The sequence below is a fragment of the Quercus lobata genome, chromosome 1 (genome assembly GCF_001633185.2).
Source record: "Quercus lobata isolate SW786 chromosome 1, ValleyOak3.0 Primary Assembly, whole genome shotgun sequence".
Taxonomy (NCBI): domain Eukaryota; kingdom Viridiplantae; phylum Streptophyta; class Magnoliopsida; order Fagales; family Fagaceae; genus Quercus; species Quercus lobata.
In genome coordinates, this window is record NC_044904.1 from 7820623 (window position 1) to 7833080 (window position 12458).

The 12458-nt window shown below is 42.3% G+C and overlaps 3 protein-coding genes across 3 annotated transcripts; all 3 read left to right on the plus strand.

The window, feature by feature from the left end:
* The first annotated feature begins 1194 nt into the window (after nucleotides 1-1194).
* LOC115974894 lies at nucleotides 1195-2457 on the plus strand. The gene has a single exon (XM_031095489.1). The coding sequence runs from the start codon at nucleotides 1320-1322 to the stop codon at nucleotides 2172-2174; it is 855 nt and encodes a 284-aa protein (XP_030951349.1). The 5' UTR covers nucleotides 1195-1319; the 3' UTR covers nucleotides 2175-2457.
* Nucleotides 2458-4915: 2458 nt separating this feature from the next.
* LOC115994509 lies at nucleotides 4916-5419 on the plus strand. The gene has a single exon (XM_031118688.1). The coding sequence runs from the start codon at nucleotides 4916-4918 to the stop codon at nucleotides 5417-5419; it is 504 nt and encodes a 167-aa protein (XP_030974548.1).
* A 2149-nt stretch (nucleotides 5420-7568) lies between these two features.
* Nucleotides 7569-8780, plus strand: LOC115994513. The gene has a single exon (XM_031118702.1). The coding sequence runs from the start codon at nucleotides 7569-7571 to the stop codon at nucleotides 8778-8780; it is 1212 nt and encodes a 403-aa protein (XP_030974562.1).
* The last annotated feature ends 3678 nt before the right edge of the window (nucleotides 8781-12458 follow it).

Sequence of the window (12458 nt, forward strand, 5' to 3'; positions counted from 1 at the left end):
AGGCCTAGGAGCTCATTATCCATGTATGTATTGAGCCTAAAACCCAAGCCGAGGACTAGAGATTGTCCGAGAAGGAGTAAACATTATCAAGAGAGCCCGTGTTAGTAGATGACGAGGTCAGTTTTGGTCATAATGGCACAAGAGAGTAGGTCGAGGACAAATGTCACCTCGGCTAACCAAAGCTGAGGTCCAAATAGGTGGTATGCCGTCTAGGGGATGTTCCAGGAAGTTCTGCTGGCACGGATAAGCATTGCAAAAACAGAAGTACAGAGGGGAGTCCTAAAATATCTAAGGAGAAAGCTGCTACCACCATATTAATTGCTCTGCAACTAACTCTCTGACCGCATTAATGTAGAGGTGATACCTAAATAGTGGTTTTTAGCCTTACAGCTACTACCTAAAGACTTTAGGAATGTGCTGATGGGACAAGTATCTAACCATCTAGCCTGTATGTGGAGGGTGGAGATGAAAAGAGAAAAGAGTATAAAAGAAGAAGGAAGCAATGAGAGAAAAGGATCGGAAATTTGTAAGAGAAAGCATTGTAGCAGCTTGAACCACATTTATAACCATTTTCAATCAATATATACTAGAACAAATTTCATCGGATTGTGCCAATGACAAATTTACTTAGATAACTTCAGTCCATTTCTGTTTGATTATCTTTTAAAATTCATTCTAACTGTTATCTCATTCATTAGAGTCTAGTTTTTCAACCCACTTTCTACAAATTCATTGTATTGGGCTTAGATCCAATCATACTTTGGGTTTAGGGTCCAAAACACATCCCTACATATTTTATCCTCAAAAGATATTGACAAAAATATAAGGTATTAAATAATTTAATGTATTCATATGAATATATATATATATATATATTTATATTCAAGCAAAATGATAAACAAAATACTTTATTTATCTTCTTCTTATTATTATAATTTGACATAGATTTATCTAAATTTAATGTACATACATGTATTGATGACTATTGACTGCATTTTGCTAGCTATAAAGATGGTTAGTTTGAGAGTAAATGATCCTCATGTGTCTCAACCAATTCAGAGAAACTGATAATTAGAGTCATGAATCACTGCATAGGTCTAAAGTAAAGAGCTCTCAGGATGGTACATACTCGAAATACTTGTGAGTTGTGACCCTTCATCTGTCATGTGAGTGCTATTAACCCACACCGCTCTCATTCATCCTATTCACAAGTTTCATAATTTATACAACAGTACAAGTAACCTTTATCTATTGGAGCAACTAGCAAATTAAGATCAAACCCCCCATCATGAAATAGTGAATCACATAGTAAACATCCAATGAAAGATCTGTCTTTCTTTCTCCTCAAGAACTCTCTAGGAGCCAAGATGAAGAAGGGAATCAGAACTAATTTTTGCACCGATGATGGCGCAACCTCCACTCTCAACCAACAGCACAATAACAAGGCTGACCATGAAGATTTCTCCAACATGGTCAGCCCATCATTTGTGACGGCTAATGCTAGGTCATCAGGACAAAGTCCAACATTGGAGGAGATGTTAATGCAGTTGGAATTAGAAGAAGAGATTGCCAGAAAATCGAAACTGAACGAGTGTAATGTGGGAATATTGCGCGGTAGGATGTCATGTGTGAACAACTCTGACATCTTGAGGTCTGCTAGGAATGCATTGAATCAGTACCCTCGTTTTTCTCTTGATGGAAAAGATGCAATGTATCGGTCTTCGTTCAAGAAACTGAATGGTATCGAAAAGCCGGGAAGAAGATCATCATCAAACTGCTGTGATTTCAATTCTTCCAAGTGGTCTTTGCCTACAACTTTAGCAGGAGAAAGAGTTGTGTGGTGCAAACCTGGAGTGGTGGCTAAGTTGATGGGTCTAGAGGCCATGCCAGTGCCAATATTAATGAGTGGCAAAGATGGTAACAAAGATAAGTTGAAGTCTATTATAAAGAGGCAAAATCTCAGGAGGAGGAGTAGTGTAGAGAGGCATGAAGACATGGAGATAAGAAGAATGGCTATGGATATGAAAGGCAGTGATGGAATTAGGAGATCAGGGAGGGTAGGTTCTTGTTCAAGTAGTGGATACTGTGTGGTGAAGCCGATTCCAGTGGAGCCATTGCCAAGAAGAACAGTTGCAGGTGCAGCAGCAGCATGGCCAACCAGGCACTTTGTTTAATCTCAGTACTTTTCATCTGAAACTCAGATTTGGAGCTAATTAACATTGTTGATCATGGGTGCCAAGAGTTGTTGACAACCAGATCATTGTCCCAGAGTGTAGCTTTAAGCGTTCAAGTATTTAGATATGCAACATCATCACATTGAAACAATCACTTTTTTAGTTTGTAGTTTTGTACACGTTTTAATAGCATTTTTTTTCTTAGGACAATCTCTCTTTATATATTAGGTGTATTCTTGTACCAAGATTGTAAGGATAATGTTAAAAATATTATCAATTTTATTTAAAAGAAGTTTACATATGATAATGAATGTAATCAGTATTATATTAATAATTTAGTAAATAAAATTTTTTATTATTTTGAATTTTAGAGTTCACTTCAAATTATAATACCCCAGTCATATATTTTTGTTTTGTTAGAGCATTCATAGTAATAAGGTTGCTAAAACTATATGATTTTTTAATTAGCAACTCAAAACACTACTTTATCTATTATAACACCTCACTTTATAATAGACTCAATATCAAATGTTTTATTTTAGCATTTAATACATTAAAATAATATATCTAACAAAATAAATAACAACCACAACTATCAACACATTAAAATATTTTTTTTTTTATATAACTTTAGAGCTATAGTAAAGTGTCAAAGAGTGTCATCTTTGACACTTTAGTTTACTATAGCTTAATTGTCAAAATTTTTAACAACAACACTCTTGCTGTAGCATGTGTTTTTGGAACGAGTTACTAAAAAATAGTTTTTTTCGCTTTTGACATTCTTATGAATGCTTTTATAATCTTTGTATTGGGTGACAACCAACCAAGTCAAAATAAAGTATCACCCAATCTTTTAACCTTTACTATAGTGTAATTATAATTTGAAAAAATGTTATTAAATTTTATCAAACTGACATTATAATCCATATGTTTATTGTCATATCAGTAAAATAAAGAAATTTTTAAAATTATTTTTTGTACAAATTTTTAAAATTATTTTTTGTGTTGTGTCTAATAATCATTCTTGTAACTTTTACTCAAAGTGTCGCTCAATCTTATTGATCCCTTGTTTATTTCGACTTACTCCAACGGGTAAATATGCAAACAATCATTGAAATTTCACGTCACAAATTGAATCTTCTTTCTCCCCTAAGAACAAGATGAAAAATCTCATAAGGGCCACTACAGAGTGTAATGGTAAAAATCCAAAGTTGTAAAGTGAAAAAGTTATGAAAAATCACGTTATTTTCATATTATATATGTAGGGATAAAGGCCCAGAATGACATGTTGGGCCTTGGGCCTTTGTCCTTTGTCCGAGACAGCTGAATTGTTCGAGGAGAAGCAAGTAGTTATCAGGATTCCCCACTAAAAGACTTATAAATGAGGGACAAACGAAAGGTGATCCGAGAAGAAGCTCCTCCTCGGATATGATGAAGACAGCTCAAGTATATATTCCAACAACTAAAGTAACCCTCCAAGAAGTTCCAAAGATAGGAACGTGTCTCATGAACGTGTAAGAAGGAAGGAAACTCAAAAATATCTAAGGGAAAGCTGCTACCACCGCATTAAATGCACTACAGCTACTTTTCTGACTGCATTTATATGGAGAAGACCTCTGAACAGTGCTACCTTGGCGAATGCAACTCACAGAAAGCCAAAGAGGGTGTCTGATGGGACAAGTACTCAAGTAAGGGTTCAGATGATCAACAAATGTAGGATCAAGAAATGTAGGATCTAAGGGAAAGCTGCTACCACCACATTAAATGTACTACAGCTACTTTTCTGACTGCATTTATGTGGAGAAGACCTCTGAACAGTGCTACTTCAGAGAACGCAACTCACAAAAAGCCAAAAAGGGTGTCTGATGAGACAAGTACTCAAGTAAGAGCTCAAATGATCAACAAGTATAAGATCAAGATGGTCCAAAGAGGGCTATATAACGTGAAAGACCCTTCATGAGAGGGAGAGGAGAAAAACTGTAAACAAATCTGTAATAGAGCTTTAAGAGTAAAATATTTAAGAATCAACATCCTCAGACCAATTCGAGAACATTATTTTTTAGCATCAAAACCTGTTTTTTTGTTATCTGGTTCACGTAAGCCCAGTTTTCCAACCTATTCTCTACAAATTTATTGTTTTGGGTTGTTTTGGGCTTAAGTCCATATACCCGTTAGGCTAAGAGTCTAAATCAAGTTTTTACAATTGGCGCTATCTGTGGGGAGGAATACTTGGGTGTTAACGAGCTCAACGTTCAACCATGGCAGGTTCAATTCTACGACAGGTAGAATCCATAGGATCCCAACGTCAAAATCCTTTCATCAACCTCGAGCAGAGAAGAGATCGAAAGGGAAATGTGTATAGTGCCCGGACCGGAAGAAGCCAGTCACGGGGAAAGGGTCATCTCTCTCAAGAAGAGAATACCAGAGCGCTGCAATTGGAAGTTGACCAGCTAAAGAGAAAGTTGTGCCATGCACAGCGGAGGCAAGCCTCCTCCAGCCTGAACGACTCCCCTTACGGTGAAGAGGATGGTAGCTACAAACGAAGGTCAAAGACCCCACCCAGCGAGTCTTTCTCCTACGAAGAGGAGCACCACCACAAGCGTAGGCATAAGAGCCCCCTTCAAAAAGGTGTGGGAAACAACGCTATGGGCAAGGCGTTGGATTAAATCTCCAAGTCGCCTTTCACACGAAGAATTAAGCGAGCAGAACTCCCCCAGCGGTTCACTCAGCACGCGTTTACCATGTATAATGGCAAGACAGACCCCGTAGAGCATGTGAGCCACTTCAATCAGAGAATGGCCGTCAATTCTAGAGACAAAGCCTGGATGTGCAAGGTCTTCCCATCCAGCCTAGGACCCATAGCAATGAAATGGTTTGATAGCTTGAAGGCCGATTCCATAAACTCCTTTAAGGAGCTCACCCAAGCATTTGGTTCTCGCTTCATCACCTGTAGTAGAGTCCCTCGACCCCTATCTTCCCTACTATCCTTAAGTATGAGAGAGAGAAAGACCCTGAAAACATACTCGGACAGAGATTGGGAGATGTACAATGAGATGGACAGTAACTTTGAAGACGTCGCCATCAGTACCTTCAAGAGCGGCCTCCCGACTGAGCATGGCTTAAGGAAGTCCCTAACGGGAAAACCTATCACCAATCTATGCCAACTCATGGACCGTATTGACAAGTATAAGAGAGTCGAGGAAGACCAGCAAATGGGTAAAGGAAAGGATAAGGTTATCCCTTAGGAAAGGAGGAATTTCAGGTTGGACCGATATAATAATAGCCAGCCACGAAAAGATTTTGGTGGTCAGTCAGGACCTACCAACACTCAGGCGGTCAATACAGTGTTCCGAGAACTGGTGCACCAGGTTCTGGAGAAGGTTAAGAACGAACCGTTCTTCAAATGGCCAAACAAGATGGCTAGGAACCCCCTGAGATGAAACCAGAACCTTTATTGCCAGTACCATCAGGACCAAGGGCACACTACAGAGGATTGTAGGAATTTGTGGGACCATTTGGACCAGCTGGTCTGAAAAGGGAAGCTGAAACATCTGTTACATCACACCAGTAGCCGAGGGGGCCAAACAAATTTGGAACCCAGGAGGGATGATTCTTTAAGATCGCCCTTGGGAACGATCAATGTCATCTTCGCTCCTCCCGACAGAATCGGTTCTTGCCCCTCCAAAGTAATGTCTGTAGCTTGGCTTCCTGGCGAGAGCAATGATCCGAAGCCTAAAAGAGCTAGAGTAGAAATTTGACCAATTTTGGGCTTCTCGGACGAGGACAAGATCGGAACCATTCAACCCCACGACGATGCTCTGGTGGTCACACTCAGGATATGAGGGTACAATGTAAAGAGAGTGTTAGTAGACTAGGGTAGTGCTGTCGAGGTCATGTACCCCAACCTGCACAAGGGGCTGAGATTAAAACTCAAGGACCTGATAACCTACAATTCCCTTCTGATTAGTTTCGAAGGGAAGACTGTTATTCCAATGGATCAGATCAGACTACCCATACAAACTGGTTCAAAAGTGGTGGAGGTAAACATCATCGTGGTGGATACCTATTCCCCCTACACGGCTATTGTGGCTAGACCCTGACTCCATGCTATGGAAGCCGTTTCATCTACCCTGCACTAGAAAGTAAAATACCCCTCGGGGGGCTGCGTCAAAGAAATTATGGGGAATCAACCTGTGGCTCGGCAATGCTTTGTGACCGCCATCTCACGGCAACACGAAACTAGCTCCTCGGCCACTATCGAAAGGGACTTATAGCAATCAAAAACTCCGGAGTTGCCATCCCATGGACCAGCCGAAGAGCCCAAATGCGAGGATTTGGAAAAATTTATTATAGGTGGTGATCTGGAGAAGTTCTTTCAGGTCGGGGCTCAACTACCCCCTTCAAAAGAAGGAGGAGTTGTTGGTATTCCTCAAAAGAAACATTGATGTGTTCGCATGGGACACTTACGAGGCTCCGGGGGTGGATCTAGACTTTATCTGCCATCATTTGAACGTTAACCCATCCATCATTCCCAAGAAGCAACAGTCTCAGCGCCCATCCAAAGAACATACAGACACTGTCAGGGAAGAGGTGATGAAGTTTAAAAAGGCAGGGGCTATCAAGGAGGTCTTTTACCTCGAATGGTTGGCCAATACCGTAGTAGTGAAGAAGAAGAGCGGGAAGTGACGAGTATGTGTGGACTTCACAGATTTGAATAAGGCCTGCCCAAAAGATCCCTTCCTTATGCCTCGAATAGACTAATTGGTAAATGCAATAGTAGGCCATCCTCGAATGAGCTTCTTAGACGCCTTTCAAAAGTATCATCAAATACCACTCGTCTTGGACGATCAAGAAAAAATAGCATTTGTCACTCCTACTGGAAACTACCACTATAAGGTGATGCCATTCAGCTTAAAGAACTCTGGGTCAACCTATCAAAGGATGATGACAAGAATGTTTGAATCCCAGTTGGGCAAAAGCATTGAGGTCTACATAGACAACATGGTGGTGAAGAGTAAGGTGGTGTCCGAGCACGTTACAAACCTCGGAAGCATCTTTGAAATCCTGAAGAAACATAGGTTGCACCTAAACGCTTCCAAGTGCTCATTTGGTGTCGAATTAGGTAAGTTCCTGGGATACATGGTGACTCACCGGGGTATTGAGGTCAACCCCGATCAACTCAAAGCCATTAACAATTTACAACCACCTCGGAATCTCAAAGAGGTCCAGAAGCTTATCGGAATGGCTGCCACCCTGAACTGGTTTATTTCTCAGTCGGCAAATAAGTGCAGACCTTTCTTCCTCTTGATGAAAAGGTGGAAAGGATTTGAATGGACTAAAGAGTGTGCGTTGGCTTTCCAACAACTTAAAGAATATCTATCGCGGCCACCTATCATGTCTAGTCCTGAGGTGGATAAGGTCCTGTTCGCATACATCGCTATGGCCCCTCACGCTGTAAGTTTGGTATTGCTACAAGTTGACAATGACGTACAACGGCTAGTTTACTATGTAAGCAAATCACTACATGAGGCCGAGGTTCGGTATCTACCACTAGAAAAGGCCGTCTTAGAGGTGGTGCTTGGCACACGAATGCTTCTCCATTACTTCCAAGCGCATACAGTTGTCATCCTGACTCAGTTCCCACTCAAAACTATACTTCAAAGTGCTGATTACACAGGGAGGATTGTTAAATGGGGCACGATCCTAGGGGCTTTTGATATCAAGTACATGCCTCGTACCTCTATCAAGGGCCAGGTCCTCACAGACCTGGTGGCCGAGTTCGTCGAACTCCCATTGGAAGAAGTGACAGAAGCACAACACATGGATGGAAAATCGGTTGGCATGATCTCCCAACAGGACCCGCTATCCTGGAAAGTGTACGTCGATGGCGCAGCAAACCAAAAGGGGTTCGGGGTGGGAATAGTATTAATATCCCCCGAGAAGATCACTATTAAGAAATTGCTAAGACTGGAATTCTCGACCACAAATAACGAGACTGAATATGAGGCCCTGCTAATGGGAATGACCATGGTTCAGAAAATGGGCGGGAAGGTGATAAAGATGTTCTCAGACTCGAGATTAGTCGTTGGCCAAGTAAAAGGAGAATTTAAGGCGAGGGACAAAAGAATGCAGAGGTACTTAAGTCAGGTGGGGCACCTACGGTCAGGATTCGAATCTTTCAACTTATTGCATATCCCCAGAAGTGGAAACACCCATGCTGACTCCCTGGCCATGCTTGCTACCTTCTCGGCACAAGGTCTTCCTCGGGTCATCCTTGTGGAAGATTTGTACAAACCAGCAGGGGTGGAGAAAGAAATGATCCATGGTCACCAAGTCAGGGTGGGGCCTTGCTGGATGGACCCCATAATATCATTCTTGAAGGACGATATCCTGCCTGAGGAAAAATTAGAAGCAGTAAAGGTGCGTAGGAAGGCTCCTCGGTTCTGGTTGTCCGATGACCAAAAGTTATACAAACGCTCGTTTTTCGGGCCCTACTTGTTGTGCATACACCCTGAAGCAACAAAATTACTGCTGGAAGAGTTACATGAGGGGATCTATGGGAGTCAAACCGGAGGTAGATCTTTGGCACACAGGGCCATCACTTAAGGCTACTGGTGGCCAAAAATGCAAAAGGAAGCATAGGAATACATATAGAAATGCGATCAATGTCAAAGGTTCGTGCCAAACATGCATCAACCAGGAGGAATCCTTAATCCTCTGTCCAACACTTGGCCATTTACGCAATGGAGCTTAGACATCGTAGGCCCTTTCCCCAAAGTAGTAGGGAACAAGAGATACCTGCTAATCGACACGGGCTACTTCACCAAATGGGTTGAAACTGAGCCCTTGGCAAACATCAAGGACGTGGACGCCAAGAAGTTTGTGTGGAAAAATATTGTCACCCGATTCGGAGTCCCTCATACCCTCATCTCGGACAACGGCCTTCAATTCGATAACAAATCTTTCAAGAGATATTGCTGTGACTTGGGAATCAAGAACAGTTGCTCTACCCAAGCCTATCCCCAAGGGAATGGTCAAGCCTAGGCCATTAACAAGGTCATAGTGAGTGGACTCAAGAAGAGATTGAACGATGCTAAGGGGAAATGGGTAGAAGAATTGCCACATGTCCTCTGGACATACTGAACCACGCCTCGTAGATCCACCGGGGAGACTCCCTTTACAATGACATAGGCGCCGAGACGATTATTCCTCTGGAGAATGGCTTCCCGACACTGAGGACTAGCTCTTTCAATATGAGCAATGATAGTGAATTACTAGAAAAGATTTTAGACTTTATTGAAGAAAGAAGGGAGAACGCAATGGTTCAATTGGCATACTACCAACACAAGCTCAAGTAAGGTTACGATGCCAATGTGAAGCTAAGGCCATTAGCGCCAGATGACTTGGTATTAAGAAAGGTCATAGGTACTGCAAAGAACCCAGCGTAGGGAAAGTTAGGGCCCAATTGGGAAGGACCGTACCGCATCACCTTAGTGGCTAGTATAGGAGCGTATTTTTTAGAAGACTTAGATGAGCATGTAATATCACGCCCTTGGAATGTAAACAACCTGAAAATGTACTATTATTAATGAAAGTTTTCTTTGTCTATACGTCCATTCATTGTATAAGTGCGCTGTTCTTCTTTTATAAGTGTTTAAACAAAACCTTAGTCATGCCTGAAATCCTCGGACCAGATGTTTTGGGAAAATTAATATACTATTACATATTTTATAAGTGTTTAAACAAAACCTTAGTCATGCTTGAAGTCCTCGAACCAGATGCTTTGAGGAAATTAATACACTATTACATATTTTATAAGTGTTTAAACAGAACCTTAGTCATGCCTGAAGTCTGAGGACCAGATGCTTTGGGAAAATTAATACACTATCACATATTTTATAAGTGTTTAAACAGAACCTTAGTCATGTCTGAAGTCCGAGGACCAGATGCTTTGGGGAAATTAATACACTATCATATATTTTATAAGTTTTTAAACAGAACCTTAGTCATGCCTGAAATCCTCGGACCAGATGCTTTGGGGAAATTAATACACTATTACATATTTTATAAGTATTTAAACAAAACCTTAAGCATGCCTGAAATCCTCCTCGGACCAGGTGCTTTGGGGAAAACTAACACACTATTACATTTTTTATAAGTATTTAAATAGAACGCTATTATATCAGGAGATGTGATCAACTTAATTAGATTGATCCAATAGTTACCAACGTATTGTTGTCTGTTTTTAAGTATAAGGAAGCAACGACACAACGCTATTCATGATGTTGATAATCCTCAAAGCATATAAAATAAAAAGTGCAAGGGATTTCCGAGATATAAAATAAATAAATAAATAAAAGAAGAGAAAAGCGTTTCAATTAAATAAGATGAGTACATTACATTCAGACAAAGTGTCACCACAAAATCTAGCCTACGCCTTGGGAGCAGGAGGATCTTGCTGGCCTGGCTAAGAGGAAGGAGCATCCTTGGCCTTATTGTTTGCTTCCTTAGTCCCGACCTCTGCTTCTTTTGCCTTAACTACAGCATCCTTGTCCTTGGTGGCATCTTTGACTTTGGAGGAGGACTTTTTCCCTTTACCCTTGCCCTAATCTTTAGGCCCCTTGTACTTCGTCACTAGCTAGGTTGGATCCCTATGGAACATCGGGAAGAAGGGTTGCAGCTTGAGTAGTAAGAGGCTGCTCCAAGGACTCAGGGGTGAAGGTAGAGGGAAGTGGAAGACTGCTCAAGATCGCTCGGATATCAAGGTGGTAATAAGTCTTTCCCTGCTGCCTCCACTTTGAGTCTGCAGGAACTCCTGCAATGTTAAGAGCTTCAGCCCATGTGGCATTGCAGTAGGCACTGCATGCCTTAGCCAACTCCTCAGTAAGCCTGGCTTGTGTCTCCTCTACGCCAAGAACATAGGCTGCTTGCTTCTCGGCCTCCAATGCCTCCTTAGCCAATTGAGCTGCCTCTTTGGCCTTCTGCAGCTTCGCCTTCAGATCCAGCGCAAGTTGCTTAGAAGTGGCTAACTCTATCTCTGTTTGATAAAGCAACTTGCGCTGATCCTCGGCTTGAGTCTCAGCATTCTTTAGGCCGGTCAAGGCGCTATTCTGGTCCTTCTCCGAGGCGGTCAGCTTGGTGGCCAGATCCTTATTCTCCTCCTTTGCAGCCCCCAAGGCCTTATCGGCATCGAGACAGAGGTTAGCCTCGTTCCTGGCATCATTCTTGGCATTGTTCTTAACTCTGTTGACCCACTCCTCGGCCACATAAACCTCTTGGGTAATTTGCATAAGAACAATATTGTAATCCCTTGTAAATAGATGAGAAAGCTTACTAGTGCTAAAATAAATAAAAGAATGAGAATGCGGACTTACCAAAGCAAGGTCCCTTTTTAGGAACAGGAAAAGGTCGTGCTGCTTCAGCTTCCTCAAGGCGTCCATATCATTGGACAGGAGAAGTGGCTACTCCAAGGACTCAGCCACATGCGCAGAATGACCTCTTTGATACTTCTTAACAGAGGCATTCCACGGGATCGCAGCCCCATCAACCTCTAGCCGAGGCGACCACACACGCTGTGGTAGGCGCCCTCAACCAGGTTTTGCTCTTCTCGGCTGTCCACGAATGAGGACCTCTTATCCTTTGGGTCCTTGGCAGTCTTTTGCTGCTTCATGCCCTTTGAGGGAGCAACTCTCCCTCCTCAATCTCTTGTGTTGGCCTTTTCTTCTTTAGGTCTCTCATCGTGTGCAGGCCTGGATCGGTAGGGAGAGGAGCGGGAGGGGGAGGAAGAGTTACAGGAACTTAGGATTTGGGTACTTCTTGTGAAGTTGCCCCCTTGTTCCTAGAGGCCATGAGGTCTCGCAGGCTTCTCCTCTAGTTTAGAGCCATCTCTTCTTCCTCAAATTCGAAGTTAATCCAAGCAACCACTAGGCCCAGAGTGTTGGTTGCAGAAAGCCTGTCAATATTAGCCTCGGACTCCGAGAGTATTATCGGCCTACCTGAAGCTTCACCTTCGTCTTCAAGGCGAAACTGGTCTATCTCGACCGAGAAGGACAAGTGTGCAGAATCTGTCCCTTCTCTTGGAGTAGCTAGCTCCTGGGGAACTTGCTGGATGAGCAATTGGATGGGTGAAGATCTCTCCAAGCAAGGAATCCTGGCTTAGAGACGTCTATCCATTTCAACTGAGGATCGCCAGCCTTTATTGCTTAACTTGCGTCCTGGAATATATGAGATAAAGGCTCGTAGTCCAAAATTAAAGAAGCAGCCCATAATTGTCCGTCCTCGCTT

Excerpts from the sequence above, each read along its gene's own strand:
- LOC115994509 (XM_031118688.1), top strand. The coding sequence starts at position 4,916 with ATGTATAATGGCAAGACAGACCCCGTAGAGCATGTGAGCCACTTCAAT.
- LOC115994513 (XM_031118702.1), top strand. The coding sequence starts at position 7,569 with ATGTCTAGTCCTGAGGTGGATAAGGTCCTGTTCGCATACATCGCTATG.
- LOC115974894 (XM_031095489.1), top strand. The coding sequence starts at position 1,320 with ATGAAAGATCTGTCTTTCTTTCTCCTCAAGAACTCTCTAGGAGCCAAG.